The 17,413-nt window shown below is 49.1% G+C and overlaps 1 protein-coding gene across 5 annotated transcripts in view; it reads right to left on the reverse strand.

Annotated features, from left to right (window-relative positions):
• The window catches only part of efna3b (ephrin-A3b), a 38,493-nt gene extending 33,454 nt beyond the window's left edge, over positions 1 to 5,039 (reverse strand). Inside the window, exons 1-2 of one of the 5 annotated variants that reach the window (XM_057044275.1) lie at positions 4,455 to 5,039; positions 3,939 to 4,247 (exon numbers count right to left, since the gene is read on the reverse strand). In XM_057044275.1, the coding sequence (XP_056900255.1) occupies positions 3,939 to 4,045 (107 nt within the window). In that variant the 5' untranslated portion in view covers positions 4,046 to 4,247; positions 4,455 to 5,039. Of the gene's footprint in view, positions 1 to 3,938 lie in introns of all 5 variants that reach the window. The other 4 variants (XM_057044274.1, XM_057044272.1, XM_057044273.1 and 1 more) reach the window with 4 other exon arrangements.
• Between the last annotated feature and the right edge of the window lie 12,374 nt (positions 5,040 to 17,413).

The following is a 17,413-nucleotide window of genomic DNA, read 5'->3' on the forward strand; positions in this document are numbered from 1 at the left end:
CAGGGAAAAATGGGAAGGAAAAAATGCACATTAAAATACATAGTTCCCAGAATACCAGCCCCCCAAGAGTGCTTTCCTGTTAGAACAGGAGAGGGTGGAAGAGAAAGGAGGGAAGTGGGAGCACACTACAGAAATCCAGCTCGTCCTGGCTAAGGAAAATAAAGATGGAAGCATAAATAGATGAATTATTCTCCCTCCCGTCCCTCTCGCTTCCTTCTGGTAGTTCTTTCTCATTACTAGGCTCACCTGGCAGCCAACATCTGTCCAATCAGAAATACTTATTTACCCCCCCCCCCCCCCACACACACACACACACACACACACAGACAAACCTCTCCATCTAATTATGCAATCTGTCCCTCATCCATCACGCAGGTGTTACCGATTGCTTTTCAATTAATGCGTCTCCACGCAGGACACCTTCTCACACCCACGCGTGTCCACACCAATCCCACCCCCACCCCCACCCCCACCCCCACCCTCCGTCACTAATGAACTGTGCACACATAACTGGCACGATAACCGCTGGGCGAGCGGATGATGGACAAGCCGCGCACGTACAGGAGCGGCCTTGCGCCTCGTGATAGTGAGTGAGCGATGCTCGCCATTGTGGTGGCGTCCACAAATGTAAATGTTGTCCTGAGTGGTGCTGGCGGACAGATGGGTTGGTGTTGCTGCCGGGGGGGTTGGTCTCCTCAGTCCTCTGGTCTGCGTCTGCACACTCACACGGGACGAGGAATCGTCGTGGTGGCTCGGCGACCGTTATTATCATTACTGTGACATCCCGCCCTGTTTTATTAGCATTCAACAGGAAGTGCACCTGCGCGGCCTGATGGCGCCGCTCCGCCGGCCCGGAGGTTTTCCTCTCCCCTCGTCTCTCTCCTCTCCCAAATTCTTGCATTATTTCTCTCCCGCCCTGCGTGACATGTCTGTGCACACTCTGGTGGAGCTGGATGAATATAAAACAACTTCCACCTCGGCGTCGATAAACACACACACACACACGCATACACACACACACACACACACGCACATTTACGAGAGGCAAATTCTGCTTGCTATTGCTTTCTCTACTCCAGTTGCATACAGTGAGGTGACAGTGTCATTGAAATCTCTCTCTCACTCACACACACACACACACACACACACACACACACACACACACACACACACACACACACAAAGCTTGTGTTAAAAAATGATTCTGTATGTTTGTTTTTGAGCTAATTACTTCCAACTGATAAATGAACAAATATCAGCAGATATCTATTATGCAAACCAGTTAACTGCAGCATTATTAGATTACATGCACGGGCGTGCACGCGCACGCACGCGCCCCTGCTCACAGCAGTAGATAATTGCCAGGTGGTGGAAGATAATGTGTGATTTAGCAGGCTGATGGATCTGTTTGGTGTTCCGGTCACCCACCAATGAGCAGAGACGCCCGTAATGGCGCCAACGCGCACGCGCGACTGTTCTCGCAGGGGCGACAAGAAACGGACAATGTTGTCGCGTCTCGATCAGGGATATCGGTGACATGTGACTGACAGAGAGTGGCAGCAGCCTTTGTTCAAGTTTAGGTTTAATAAGGAATAAAAAGACAGAGCGGAGAGAGGGTGTGTGTGTGTGGGTGTGGGGGTGTGTGTGTGCTCGGAACATGCTCATATAACCTCTGATGTGTTAGTAGCGTGCACGCATGTGTGGGGGCGAAAGAGTTAACACCCGTGGTGAGCTGATGAGTGGCTGTGGGGGGGTCAGAAGCTGGTTGAGAAACTGCAGAGTCCCGGGGCGTTACAATGTGTTTACCAGTCAAACTGACAGCTATACTAGAGCTTATTATTGGCCTTCTAAACCTCCACGCTGCACTGCGAGCTACTGGGACTCCGGAGAGGCCGGTTGCCATCGGCTACAGAAGCAGCAGCCAGCAGTTGCAGCGCTGGCTGCTGCTTCTGCCTGCTAATATTTGCATAAAAGCAGGGGAAAAGCATGATCTGTTATTGTTTGCATTCTCCTTTTCCAGTAAGAAGGATGAGCGCAAGAAAGTCGTCCTCACAAAGATAAACTGCCAGCGCGCGTGCATGCGTGTGTGTGAGGTGTGTGTGTGTATGGGTGTGTGGTGTGCTGCACGCTGAGGGAGAGATGGGAGGATCAGAGATGGAGCAGGTCCACTGAGATGCTGTGTTCTTTAATTAACCACAGTCTTTTATAAAGACGCACACACACAGAGACACGCACACACACACACACACACACGGAGTTGTTCTGCAGGGGCTGTAAACATGCTGCCGCTGGGATGAAAACTGTCCTGTCTGAGAGCCTGTGGACTGAGGCGAGACCGCAGGGCCGGGACAGGGCTTGGCTGCTCCGCACTCTCGACATCCTCCCGCCTCTTCCTAGAGAATCAGCTGATTTGATCTGGTTTTCAACTCCCAACATCCCTCCGTGCTGCTGGATTCACCAAGGTTAAATCTACTTGTGAGGCATCGATCCGACTGCACCGAGATCCTGAATTCACCCCTTCGCTTATCCATCATAGTGTATTTCCAAATTTATTTTGTTTTATTTTTTTAAAACCAGAATTGGCTTCCACTAAAGGGAAATTATGGACATCATTTTGTTCTTGTAGACCAGAAAAATAGAGCCGATATAGAAAACGAAAGTAAAAATGACCAAAAAAAACCCCAAAAAATCACAATACTCGCTCGGGGTAATATAGCTAGAGAATTACAGCGCGGACCAGAAGCTGAACAGCCCAATTTCACCTCCTATTATTTTATGCAGTACTTCAGTACTGTAATTCCATTATGGGGCTCATATTCGTTTGGCTCGTGTGGTTTTATTTCATGCTGTAATGGAACGTAAGATCGCTGGGACGAACACCGACCAGAATCTTTTCTCTGCTACAGAACAGTTTTCCTAAGGTTCCTCCTATTTAAGAAGTTTATGCTCGTTAATTCATGAACACTGTATTTTCTTTTCCCACAGAGATGCTAAAATATAGCTGCTACAAACAAAGGCGTTTTTGCTGGATGAAGGGAAGGGAAGGGAAGGGAAGGGAAGGGAAGGGAAGGGAAGGGAAGGGAAGGGAAGGGAAGGGAAGGGAAGGAATGGGGTACTAGCGGGTGACTAAATTTGGATTGTTCGTACTCTTAAACTCTGTAATTTTAGCCCATTTACCTTCCCAACATCTGGCCTGTAGCTGCTAATTTTACTATATTTTTGGTGAGGCGAATGCATGAGAATTAATTAGCAAATTAAAATGTTATATTCAGATTAGAACCCGCTCCGTTCTTTGTAAATATCTTTGAATGGCAACAGAGATGATCCTATAGAATGTGCTTAAAGATCCAGCAGCAGAGTCATGGATTCACCAGGACAGACGTAAAAAAAAAAAAAAGAGAGAGAGAAAGAAAAGGAGCTTTTCCCCTTGAATCAAGATAGAAGCGAGGGATTAGAGGGATAACAAAAAGACCAACGGACTGAGTGTAAACAAGGAAGGGGGATAGAGAGGGATAGAAGGGGAGAGCCAGTTGGAGAGGGAGCGAGGAGGAAAGATTGAATAGTGACACTGCTCCAACACAATGGGGTCAGGAAGAAGAAGTACTCCTAATTGAACCAGATAGAGGAGAAGACAGAGAAGAAGCAGTGAGAGATGGACAGAGGAGGAAGAGGAGCTCCGAGAGGGGCTGAGAGAGGAGGCCAGAGAATGGCATGTGACCCTTCCTGCAGTTAAAGGTAGAGAAAGGAAGGAAACCACAGACAAGTGGCCTCAGGAGCAGCTCCAGATGGGGTCAATTCCCAGAATTTAATGCTTCCGAAGCCCAAAAGAAAAGCCCGCAAAACAGTGTTAGTGTGTTGGTGTGAAGTGCAAATCAGGACAAGTCATTGATCATTACGCACACGGGCATCAACATGAGGAGTGGCGGGGGTGCTCTTACTGTATGTTTGAGCTGTTCCAGTACACGGAGTGTCTGTTGGCTGACACCTGCAGGTCCGCCCAGGTGAGACTCGTTAACACCCAGAGAGACAGCGCGACCACGGCCATGATCCTCTCCTGGTCCCCGTCCCTTCGGTCTCTCCGCGGCCACCTCTCTCTCTCTCTCTGTCTGTCTCTGTCTGTCTCTCTCTGCCTCTGCCTCTCTGTCTCTTTCTCTCTCGGTCCCTTCACCCCACCAAGCAACGCGACTCAAACATTCCAGCAAATGCCTAACAGACAGGAGAATGGGGGGTAAACAGACGCTTCATGCCTGCAGACAAATGCAAAGAATCAATTGGCTTTGGTTAATGATTAATGGTGATAAAGCTCAAAAATCTATTGTGCTGAAAGTGAGGTTCCCCCTCCTCGCTACTTCCCCACCATAAATTCTGCGCACCCCCTCCCTAACAAATCCAGGGGTTTGTGAAAGTCCTGATTTTTTTTCTCCTCTCTGCTGCGCCTGGTCCTCTCTTCTCACCGGGATCTGCAGCTGCGGTGCCAGCCGGAGGAGCGCGGTGGGGCCGGTACGAGGTCCGAGGGCGAAACGCTCCTGCACGCTGAATGATGACTTCTGCTTTTCTTGCGCAAAAAAAATAACGTTGACAAAACAATGCAAATAAAGTCCCGTTCTTTGACAAACTAGTGCCTGTCTCTGCGGGTTCTTTAAGTCCTTCCAGGGGTGAGAAAGACGCGGCGCACACCAGCAGACTGAGCGATTCGACCGGCCAGTTTCATTAGGTCTGCAAGACTCTATCCGACAACCATCGTTTACGGTGAGCAGGCTGCCCACCCGTCTCTCCCCTGTCTCTTTCTCTCCTCCTTCTCTTCTCACTCTGTTTGGTAGGCAGAGCTCGTTCACTTTCTGACTCCGCCTCCCGCGAGCGACAAAAGCGCATTCCTCCAATGCTGAACCCGAGACGCAGCGCATCAGGCGCCCCTACGCCTCCAACTTCTCTCTCTCTTTCTCCCTTTTTCCTCTTCACTCTTCGGCCTCGGGTCTTGGTGTACCGAGTGAAAAGCTGTGTGTCCTACCTCCGTGAGACGGGTCTGTGAACCACAATCTGCAGAGTCACAAAGTCTTTACGCACTCGAATAATTTGCGCACGCACTGTTTAAAGGTAAACTGGACGGAAGTATACGATATACATACATATACGATATGCATTACTGCTCCCATATCTGAAGGCCTTATTTGCACATTTTATCTTAAAATTCATTTTTTAGAATTTAGAAGCAAAATGGCAAGAAAGTAAAAATGGTTCACGGGTCATCGCCGTTCCTCCCCACTGTGCATAAACGAAGCAGACGTCTCAGCAGGTTCCCTGCTGCCATCTTGGTTGTGCCCTTTGCAGCCCGAGTCCCCAGTCAAAGATGGCACCTGGATGTCAAAAGCCTGTTTCTTAAATAGAAGGAACACACATACATCACATGATCAAAGCCGTGTGACATTTTCATAGGATTCTGGTGCTGTGACGGATGGTGATGGACAAGATGTCCACTCTGCTCTATATAGATCCAAATGTGTCAGAATTCTGCCTCTCCCATTAGGAACATATGCCAACCGCCTCATTAACGTCATTAATAACGCGTTTGGATGAGACAGAATCCCTTAATTGGTTCTCTTAGAGGATAAGATATTAAGCCATTCATTAGTGGCATTTTTCTGTAGGTCCATCCTGCAGAGACACGGTAACATTTTCAGCAATTTGCCACTCCTCTGTCAGCTCCACTGCCACAGACGGTGCATCAAGTGTGTGTGCGTGTGTGTGTGAGAGAGAGAGAGGGAGCAGAAGAGGCCAGAACAGGAAAGAGACATAAGGGGGGGGTGAGAAAAGGAGAGAGGTAGCAGCTCTGAAAAGACTGTTACAGTTTTCTTGCTGCCTGCTGGGAATGAGTTGGTTAAGGGGAAGTCAGAATGATTTATTGGGAGAAAAAAGGAGGGAAATAGGGAGACGCTGAGCAAGAGAGAGGGAGAGAGATGAGGTGCCATTGGGGAACCCCGTCGTCTTTGCTCCCCTCTCCTGCGCTGTCCAATCCCCCCTCTGTCCTCGTCTCCTCACCTTCTCCTCCCATTTCCAATGCTAACTTTGTCCACTGTGATCCGAGGCACCTGGCTCGGCTATCTTTTGTTAGCTTTGTCTCTGGTGGTCTGCCTGTCTCCTCCCGTGCTGCCTCTCTCCATCTCGTACCGTTACAGCACACATGCAACTTTTTAATGAGCACCCGTCTGCCTCCTCACTCCTCTGCCTCCTCTCCCGCTCCTCTGTCCATCAATCGTCGCCTCAGTTTCTCCACGTCGCGTCTCTGCTTATTCACACAGGGGATTTTATAGTAACACGGTGACACCGGTGCGGTCAAATAATCTTCCTATTAAGGTGCACAGACTGAGCACTAAAACCGTCCCCGAGTTGCTTTTAAACCCCAGAGAGAGGCCTGCCGGGAGAGAGCTGAGCCATCTTGAGCTGGTGTCATTTGCAGCCAACGTCTGGACGGAATTATGGAAAAGCAAAGCCGAGGTGTTGATTTCGGCTTCATACATCTGCTCTCCAGACCTCAGGCCATCAGGCGTGATGATTCACCCCATAATTAAGTTGAAAAATGAACAATTTGTTGGAAGGTTACTCCCCCTTTTACTGTTTCCAGTCTTTATTTCCAGTCTGTTGCGTGTCCCGCACTGTTCATGTGTACCGCACGTGACCTGAACTACTCTTGGTTACTTAGCAACGTTACACTTGGGCAAGTTGCCTTTGTCAAAAAAAAAAAACAAGTCCATGTAATATCAAATAGAGCGGGGGGAGGCAACTTTATTGCTTGTAAATATCCGGTGGCATTTCCCACCATCAGCTCATTAAAAGGTCGCAACTTAACAGCGTTTTGTTCCCAAACATTTTCATTTTCAGAACACATCCCTGTCAGGATGGGGCTTTTCCAGCCGCAGCGCTGTTGCATTACTTTTGCTCTGGGGTTATTGTGAGGAAACGACCTCGGGGCCGACGGCGTGAGGCGACATGGGGGGGCTCTTATGACATTTCCGACGCAGAGCTGGCCAACTGCACATCTGTCAAACGCTCCTTTCTGAGAGCTCCAAATCAAATCGGAGCCCTCTCGCTCGCTGATAATCAGATAGCCGGTCCCCTATAGAACTCACATCCATGAGCGGGGGCCTCAGGAAGTAAACCAGTGCATGTATGGATGCAGCAGGACTCTCCCGTATACGTAACCTCATGCGAATGTACAGTAAACACGATATTGTTGTGTGTGCTCAGAGTCGCTCTTTCTCACTCCTCCTCCTCCTCGCTTTGTGTCTTGGCCGGCTTCGCTGTTCACTGTTGTGTTAGTAAATTGTACTGACACTCCCCCCGCCTCCCCCTGCTCCTCCACCACCTCTGCTGCCCACCCGCCCTTCCTGTCCCCCTCTCACCCGACTGACTGACACGAATTTTCAATCACTCTGTTTACCTTCCACCGCTGTGCCTAAAACAACAGTGGTGGCGGCTAAGAGCGAGTGTGGGGGGAGGGGAGGGGGAGCATGGCAGAGCATCAGAGGGGGGAAAACACGGAGGAGGAGGAGGAGAGGTGCCGCTAAACTTGGATGGGGGGTAAAACAGCGAGGGGGGGTGCAAAAAAAAAGGAAAGAGGTGCAAAGAGAGAGCACAGGGCTCACTGTGTTTTGGTTCCAGAGGAATCCAAGTGGGACCAGGGAGGGGGGGCGAGGGGTTCAGGGGAGCAGAGGAGGAGTTGATACTTCTGAACAGTCACGCAAGCTGGCGGAGGAGAGGAACACGGAGGAAGGGAAGAGCACGAGCCCGAGGTAGATGGGGCACAGAAGATTAGGAGTGCAATGAGATAGAGAGAGGGGGAGATTGATAGAGGTGCAGAAAGACAGGGAGGACAGAAAGAGTGATGCTCTCAGGGAGGGTTTTTAAAAAATAAAAAAAAGAGAGAGTCGGGATGGCGGAAGGATGGAGGTGAGGGCGTGTGTGTGGAGGGGGGGCTTAGAATAGATACAGTACGCTCTGAGCAGCATGAAATATTGAACGAAAGAGGCCGAACACAAGGAGGGGTGAAGAAAATGGAGGGACTGATAAAGACAAATACGTGTGTGTGTGTGTGTGTGTGTGTGTGTGTGCGTGTAGCATATTTAGTGTGTGCGCGCACACACACACACACACACACACTAAATATGCTTGTGTTTCTTCTGACAGAGGAAGATGAGAAAGAATAGGACGCGCTAAAAATATGAAGACTAATGGCTGTGGCCAGACACAAACGCACATGTTCTTGTAGTTCTATCTTTGTGAGGACTTTCATAGACATAATGCATTAACCAGCACCTAACCCTAACCATAACCATAACCTAAACCAACAACCTTAAAACCCTCTCTGAACCCTCAAACAGCCCTTTGAAGTTGTGCAGACCAGCCAAAATGTCCTCACTTCCCAAAAATGTCCTTACTTTGGTAATAGAATGAGTATTTGGGGACTCAATATGTAGGAAATACAAGAACACACACACAAGCACGTATTCCTTCTGATTGCTGCCATGTGTGCATGAGCATTCCGTTGTGGAAACACCACGTTTCAGCACCACGTCGGCGCTCACCAAGCTCCGCCTCCAGCGCCTTCATCTCCCTGCTCGCTGACCTCCAGCACCTCTCTGTGTCAAATATTTAGGCTGTTTGGCAGGCTTGATCAATTATTTCACATCAGAGGTCCTCGTCAGTGAAGCTATTAGAGGATGATCTCTCTTTTTTTTCAGCCAACAAAGGGATCTGCTGAGCTTTCCATGATGGCTTTTTTGATTCCTAAGAATCTATTTTAAGAAAATGACAATAAAATTTAGAAAATGAGCTTTTTCTTTGCAAAAGTCTTCATGGTATAGAAGATGTGAGATGATCTTTGGTGGTTTGCTGATGTTTGATTTCCCCTGAATGAGCTCTCCTTGATTCAAGGACCATCTTCTCCAGACAACATTGAGAGGTGCCTTTTACTGTCACACTCATATGGACGTGTGGCATCACGTTATTACAAATGATCCTCCAAACATTCTCATATGACAGGTTTGGTTTACATTCAGGTCTCTTGGACATCTAAAAGGTCTCCAAGGAGAGATGTTAAGGCTGTTAACGAGATGCTCGAGCCTCTTAAGTCGGCTTCACGGACATTGTCCCTGTGATCTTTGACTGAAGAGTGTTTCCTGGGGGTGGGGTGGTGGGGGAGGGGGGGTGTCCACACCTGACTGTGACCCTGGCCGATTGGTCAAGCTCCAACAAAAGAATTCTGGTTTCACTGTCTGTCCCAGAGCTTGTTCAGTCGGGTATCTGCTGACTGAAAATAAAGGCATTGAAGGAACTATGAACTCTGAGAGCTGAATCTAGGTCATAGATCAATTAGATAAAGATAAGAGAGCACTTGGCTAGCAGGAAAATCATTGTTCCACATGCACAAATCCAAGAGTTTAGAGGATGGATCACAACAACAAACTTCACTTGATAAATTAACGCTACTTTAGCCAAACATGCTCAGTTTTAAGATAACAATAACCTATAAACACACACATACACGCACACGCACACGCACACACACACACACACACCACACACACACACACACACACACACACACACATCTTATTTTAAAGTGTGCAACAGTCGTGTTTGTGTTGCTCCAGGTTTGTCCACCGCTTTAGTGTTGTTTAAACAGATGTCCCAGACTTCATATATCACGGCTCAGAGCTGCATCCGTCCAGATGGAAACAATCCTGCCGACAGTTCACATGTGCACAGATGAATTCACCATCTTCTGACCTCCAGAGTCGCCCTCAGCCGCCACACATGGAGGCAGAATGAAGAGATGCGTCCTGGAACGTCCGACGTATTTCATCTGCAGCAGCCGCAGCTCAGGTGAGGCTAAGCCCAGTGGGCAGAGGGATTAGGAGGCTGGAAAGAGCTTTAACTTCCGCCATCATCTAAGGTCAGATTTGCATTTTCTTTTTATTGTTAAAGGTTAAGCATTCCGGTGGTTAAGCTGATCTGAGATCAGTGCCTAAAGGTGACTTCCAGACCGCTCAGCGGTGCTCCCGGTGGTGACATATGCAGTAGAGAACAGGAAGTTCACAGGACAAAGGGGGCATTTTTTGGGATTCGGGCTAGCGTTGGTATACAGCTGGTGTCCTGTTTTTGCTCTCCGCCCGCCCCTCCGTTTCTTGCTCGGCTCCTTTTTTCTTTCTCACCTGCAGCTTCCTCTTTGTCATTCCATCTCGCTCCCTTTATTTCTGTCCTCGCCGCTATCTCCGTAACCCATTTGCCCCCGGCTCTCTCGTTTCCCCCTCTATCTCGGCTCGCTCTCAGCCTCGCTCGCCGCAGAAATGGCGAGGAAGTGCTGTCAGGTGAAACCCGAGTATATTAACCTCTGACCCGCAGCGGGGGCTGAAACTGATTGGCTTGTAATTGCTATCAATGCTGTGTGAGTGTGTGTGTGCGCGCGCGCGTGTGTGTGTTTTTCCAAGTCGTGAGATTTTATGTGTCTTCTCCATTCGGCTTCAGGACGCTATCTGGTCAACGGGGGCGGACAGAAAATGTAAACGGCGAAACACATTCCAGCTTATGCTGGTGCATTATGGGTGTAAATGGATCTTTGCTGTCCATACCATAGAAGATGGGAAGAAATCAGATTTCTGCTACCCTCAGTAAACCCAGAGGCTGCTGCATCTCCTCACGGGCACGCACGCGAGCGCGCACGTGGGTAAAGGCTGCGTATATTCCATACATCTATACAGAACAGCGGCTCGCTCTGCTAGCGCTGAGTGGCACCTGATTTGTGCAGCAGCAGATACAGAGACTCTCTTCCTGCGGCTCTTCCGTTTCGGGCCTCCGTGCATGAGTGCCCATGTGTGCAGCAGAATATTTACAGCTGTGCACGTGCGCGCGCTGGGACGGGGCGCTGTGAAACTCCCAGCAGTCTTTTGTCACACTGACTGACTGACTGCTGAAAGCGCCGGCGCAGGAAAGCCATTTCCAGAGCGCGGGGCTAAATGATGGCAGGTACTCCGATCCCTCTACAATAACACAATACGGAGCCGTCATCAAAAGCGCCTGTCATCTCCATCTGTAAATGCACTTCAACCCCCCCCAACAACCCCCCCTCCGCTTCCTTTTCACTCCTCCGGCTGCCATTGAGGCATTTGTTCCCCAAATTGACGATATGTTGCCCCCGCCCTCCAAAGGAGTCGGCCGCAAAACTTTGGCCACAATTTCAGGGTCTCTCGCATCCAGGGGAGGAACATGGGGGGGGGGGGGGACGTGCACGCCACGGAGGGGGACGTGAAAGCAGGTCTGGTCCAGGTGGGCTTCAGACAGTCACTCTGTTATTTTAGGAGGGCAGGGTGGGGGGGGGGGGGGGGGGGGGATGGATGGAGCGAGTGGAAGATGGATGTTGTTAATTAAGATGAGCAGGCGGCGCAGACATTGTGGAATTACACAAACACTAATTAGAGTCTTCGTTAGGGGGCACGCGACGAGAACAGCGCATTCATCATCCTTCCTTCCTCCCTCATCCCTTTCCTGCCGCCCTCCATCGCTCACCGCTCCGCTGGTCCATGCCTCGTCCCCGTATGGCCCCTGTCACATCCGGGTCCCCGTCACTTCCCATCACCCCCCCCCTTCCACTGACCTCATCAGCACTTAACTAAATAGGAGTGACGTAACAGCCGTGGCCGCCTGCTAAATGTAGGATTTTTATGCCCCCTCCAATGTTGCCCTCACATTCAGACACACTCATCAACGATACACTGTCAGCACTATTTTTATTGCCTCCCCAGCCCAGCCGGTTCCTCCTGCCCCACTCACGCGCAGCAGTAACATCCACTCAGCCTCCTCTTTTCCTCCTTCCTCTCACTCCTCCCTTCCACTCATCTACGCGACGGCCTGCAAACCCTCTTGATCATTTGTCTGTCTGGTCCCTCATTCGCTGCCCCGACTGAGGAGCCGATCATCCTCTCGCTGTTGTCGTCTCAAATCCCTCCCTCCCCCTCATGATGGGGGGAATAATTGGGGATGTGCTGGGTTCTGATGGTGCTCCGTGCCAGTGTTTGCTTCTGGCTCTTGCTCAGGCAGCCCGTTGAAAACGCCCGCATTGCCCGGTAACACAAAGTGAAACGGTTCTTTTTTTCTATGTTGGACATTGTAATATATGAGTTTTCGTGCACGTGCAGAATCATAATGGACTGCTTTTAAAAGTTTATTGAAGTCCACAATTTTGTGGGTGGTTTTTGAAGGTTATGCCACAAAGATACTTCAATGTTATTTTAATATTGTATTTTTTACATTAAGAGATTTGAGGTCTGAACATATTATTTTACAGCATATTTAAGTTAAATAAATGCGTTAAAATGCAAAAGAATCTCATTTGCATGATTTTAAAAATTCCGGCTTCTGTCAGCTGGTAGCCCACGTATGGAGGCTGCAAAGCGGATGTGAAACCAAAGAAATCCTCAGTGAGCAGCACACACACCCCATAATCTCAGATTTACCTTGAGCGCTCAGGAACATTCTGCTTTTAACAGATTAATATGAAATAACATCTGAACTGAACTCTGCACATTCATCATTCTGTAAAAGAAGCCTCAATAATTCAGGAGATGAACCAGCAAACCATCTTTCCTGAGTGTGTGTGTGTGTGTGTGTGTGTGTGTGTGTGTGTGTGTGTGTGTTGAGAAATTTGCCAAATCCAAGAACACTGAACATCGCAGCGCTCCCAAAGTCACATTTCCGCTCGTGCGACTTCCCAAATTTATCCGCTTTCCGAGCCGTGAACATGAATTCCATCAGTGGCCTTTGTGGCACATTCCAAACTCGGAGCTACGTCTCCATGCCTGGTTCGGAAAAGCGTCGCGGTTGGTTTCATGGCTCCTCGTGAAGGTGAGGAGATCGGGTGGGGCAACTCCTGACTGTCTGTCGGAGGAGCACACAAGATGAATAATTGATCTGGAGATCTGCCGTGCCGATGAACGCACGGATGCACAAACACCAGCTCTCATCCCGCCCGTGTCATCGCCAGCCTCTCCGACTGAACTCCTCTTTCAGGAAACGGACTACATGATATTACCTCTGTGTAGCGATAACAGGCTGAAGCGTCAGGGGGGGTCACCATCTCAGTGTTAATGTATATTTACAGTAATGAACCTAGCATGTTCTGTTGGATGCAGGGACGAGCAGCAGATCCAAAGGCATCACAAACAATAGCCTGACGCTCCCGCTCAACGTTGCTTTCCAATTATTCATCCTGTTTTCATGCACACAACTTTCTTTCAAGGTCCTCCTCGAGGGTCAGACCCGGAATTCTAATTACACGCAAACACAGGGACAGAAAAAAGGACGCATGGTTCCGTAAAAGCAGGCGAGTTCTTCCAGATTTGCTTCAGTGTGCACGTGCACGTGCAGGATCAGAATGGCGGCGATGATGGTTGTGAGTAACAGGGTTTCAGCTCAGATTAGGCCAAAACTCTGAAAGGAGACGGGTTGTCGTGCTGCAACTTTCCGCCGCGTGCACACGACACCCCTGACTCAGGTTTCCTGCTGTGTCAAACGTTTGATCAGATGATTTCTCCTCAGAACCGGACCTTAAAAATAGCTCTCAGCGGGGAGAATCTCAAGTCTATTTTCACACGTTTAAAAGTCAGATCTTGAACTTCAAATTACAAAGTGAAGCCCTCGGAGGAAGCGTGATAAAAATGATGTAATTATTCCCAGATTTTTTGGGGTGGCGAGGGGGGAGGGGGGAGGGGGGGAGGTCCTTATTGCTTTCGCTTTAAAAATGCACCCGGAGAAATACAGCCTGTGTCAGGCTCCACGGAGAGAGAGTTGCTCTTTATTATTCCCTCTTCCTTCACATTTCCTGACTCTCTCTGCTATCTAGAGAATCCCTAAAAACACTAATTTTCATTGTCTCTTTCACAACGATAACTTAAGGATGCTGTGTGTGTGTGTGTGTGTGCGTGTGTGTGTGTGTGAGAGAGAGAGAGATGTTTGATTGATGTCTTTTTAGGGAGGATGAAGGAAAAGAATCAGCCACTCAAGACTTAAAGCATTAAAACCACTTAACCTGAAAGCCCTCAATGTCATCTTTAAACTCTGAAAGGTAAATAAAGCGGAGTGTTTGCACAGAGACGCCGTTATTATACCACTATTTTACTATTACTGATCAATTCCATAAAATGGTTCACTGGAGACAACATGCAGGGAAAATTCATGTAATCATTCTGAGATTCTTGTTTTACAACCTTTTAACCTCTGGGGCGGCGGTCAAATACTTATTCAGTTACTAAAATGATAGTTTCCATTTTAATTCCATAATAATGTGACAGCCTCTGACTCTTTTGATCAATTTTTTCCCTCCATACATTAAGTAATTTCTTTGCACTGCTGACAGGATTCAGCAGAAGAACCCTGAAGACTGTGGTGACTGCGGATGGGTTACATGTGCTGGGGAATCTGGAGATCTGGGGGATCCAGATCAGTTCTGTCACTTTGGAAGAATTTGAAACACTTTTAATCATTTTACAGTGTCAGTAACGTCCACCATTGTGGCTTTTGGACAAAAAACAAGATATAGCAGATGATTGGTTGGGATAACTTTGGGGCTCCTCCTCACACACACACACACACACACACACACACACACACACACACATCTGCCACTTTCTCTCCCTGGATGCCATCACAGCCTGACAGCCTTGATACCTCTAACCTCCATCCATCCAAATCTTTTGTCTTTACCCCTCAGACTTCAGTTTTTAAGCTGCTTCTGCCAAACACTGGGTGAGACACGTCTCGCTGCTCTTAAGAAGAAGAAAAAAGGCGTCTGCCGACTGGCTTTGATGGTGAATGAACCCCGGTCGTGCCAGAATCCCTCCCTGCTTGTAATCGGAGCAGATGAGATGTCCGGACGAAGCTCCTCTTCTCTCATCCCCAACATCAATTTCTAAAACCACTCTCTCGTTCCGTCTCCTCTCCCTCTTCCCCAATCCATCTGCTCATCAACCCCCCCCCTCCCAGAGTTCCTGTTTTTCATTTCCATGCTCTGTCCTTCTTTCCCTCCCCTGGATATTTAGTTTGATTTATTACCGCGCCTTGGAAAGGCTGGCATTCTAATAACTCAGCTCCTCTTCACCCCAACGAAGGGATGAGAGGAATCCAAAGGAAGGAGTATAGTAAGCACAAAATAAATGTGAAGACGGGCAGAGAGGTTCTTTCCTCTTTCTTTTTTTCTATCTCCTCGGCACTCTCCTGCTCTCTCAGGCCTTCCTGCTCCTCTCAGCATCCGCTCGGACGGAAGGCCTAAAAGCCAAGCGTGCGGCTGGAGTGGATGTCAATTTGCAAAGCAAAACACGCGAGCTAACAGCTGTAATGGACCGAGGATATGGAAAGTGACGGGCGCATGAAATACGGCACGGGGTGGAAATGATGGGGCCCTAGTCAGAGCAGGAGCGGCGGTGAGAGAGGAGCGGCGCCCAGGCGGTGCGTCCACGGGAGGACGGTGCGCGAGCCCCGGCCAGCCGAGGGTTAAAGAGAGGAAGTTGGTGAGATTTCAGCCACTAAACACGGCCTTTATTTAGACGGCGATTATTCACACGGGTCATTACAGAACCGTATCGCTTTCCCTCATTTACTGAAACAAAGAGAAGGCGGCGGGGGGGTGTGGGGGGGGGAGGCAATCATTAAGCGATATCACTTTCAGATGTCTTCTGAGGAGGGGACGAAGGGCACCACAGAAGACCGGCGACAATTATTCCACATCTTGGATAAGACCGTAAACACCAATTAATAATTCAAATCTCAGCCACCCCCCCGTCCACACGAGGGACTCCAGCATCCACCGGCGAGCGCCGTTACAGGCGTGTTGGGTTGTTTGACCGCGGCGAGGGGCGAATCGGATCGTGGTAATTATGTCATCTCCTCCGTAGACGGAGCAAAGGCCTACTGTTTCACCTCCTGCAGCGCCGCGCCAACAGCGATTAAGCGAAAGAGCAGGTAGAGTTAATTACGAAACACTAACGGGATTGTTGGGAAATGCACGTTTCCATTCAATTATTCAGGGTAATCCTGACGAGCATTACACGGCAGAAAAGATGCCTTTTAATCACATACAGATTGCGACTTCCACCGACTTCCTGTCAACCTGGATGGCGGGGGGAGGAAGTAGTTGATGGAGAGGGAAAGAAATTAAACATACATTTTATCCTCGGCCTATAATTCTAAGTGGTCTAGTCTGCAGGAAAGGTTCCTGAGGGAACAATTAACTTGCTTTTAGTTCCTACCTCAAGTCTGATCAGGGCCGCCCACTAAAACACGGTGAGATGCGGAGACTACAAACACTTCAAAGAGTCTGCATAATAACGCTGCACGCATTACCAGGGAATAAATACTGGATATAGATGGAAAGAGATCCAGACTGTTGGGTTGGGGGTGGAATAGTGGCTTTTTAATGCCTTGACAAGCACGGAGCCTCTTTAATGTAAACGATGATGACTTTACATCAAGGAGTCTCTGCCATCAGCTTCATATCAAAGATATTTTTTTAAATGTGCAAAGAGTGGTGGTGGTGGTGGTGGGGGAGGGGGGGGGCTGCCTCTGGTCTGAAATCCCACATGATTCATCTGAGAGGCCGTCTACGTTGTCACTTTGGTGAGGTTCACACTCCTAATCACCCGTGCCCTGCATCCTCTTTGTTGGTTTATACAAATCGCTCTTTTTTCCAGCGCAGGGAGGCGTTTCAGAAGACCGGACCATAAATCGAGGAGGCGCGATGACAAAAATTAAGTGTCTTGGCTGCAGATCAAGACGTAACCTTCCCGCTGGAGCACCGAGTGCAAACACAGCTGAAACGGCTGCGACTTTGCTCTGAAAGTTCGTTTGAAAGTTTGCTCGGTCCGTCGGAGCGACAGTTGTAGCGAGCAGGCGGAGCCACAGTCAAGGCCGGGAGGGGGGGGTCAGAGGCAGCCCGGTCAGACCCAGTTAGAGAGCAGAGGGAGAGAGCGAGCGCCCGATATGGAGGGAACAGAAGGGGGAAGAAGCCCAGCAGCCTGTGTGTCCTCTTTTGACTTCCCGTTTGACTCCGCGGTAGTGAGGGAAGGTGAGGGGTCATCGTTAGGAGACGGGAACGTTTGCATCACCCTGAAGGAGTGAGTAGCTTTCAACGACACGCTGCCACAGAAAGACTCGTACTGCTGTAAATAACTGAAATAAACACATCAGAAAAGGCAAACGGTGGCCATGCAATCACCTGACGACGCAGGTTCACTCCCCTACACAGTCTGTCATTGTTCATATGCTGTGGAGATACTGTAACACGAGTGTTATTATGTCTGACTGGGATTTGAGCCGTCCTATTCAGGGCACTTAAGCTCACCGACGAGGAGAGGTGAGGATTGGAAATGGG

This window comes from Takifugu flavidus, chromosome 10 (genome assembly GCF_003711565.1).
Source record: "Takifugu flavidus isolate HTHZ2018 chromosome 10, ASM371156v2, whole genome shotgun sequence".
NCBI lineage: Eukaryota > Metazoa > Chordata > Actinopteri > Tetraodontiformes > Tetraodontidae > Takifugu > Takifugu flavidus.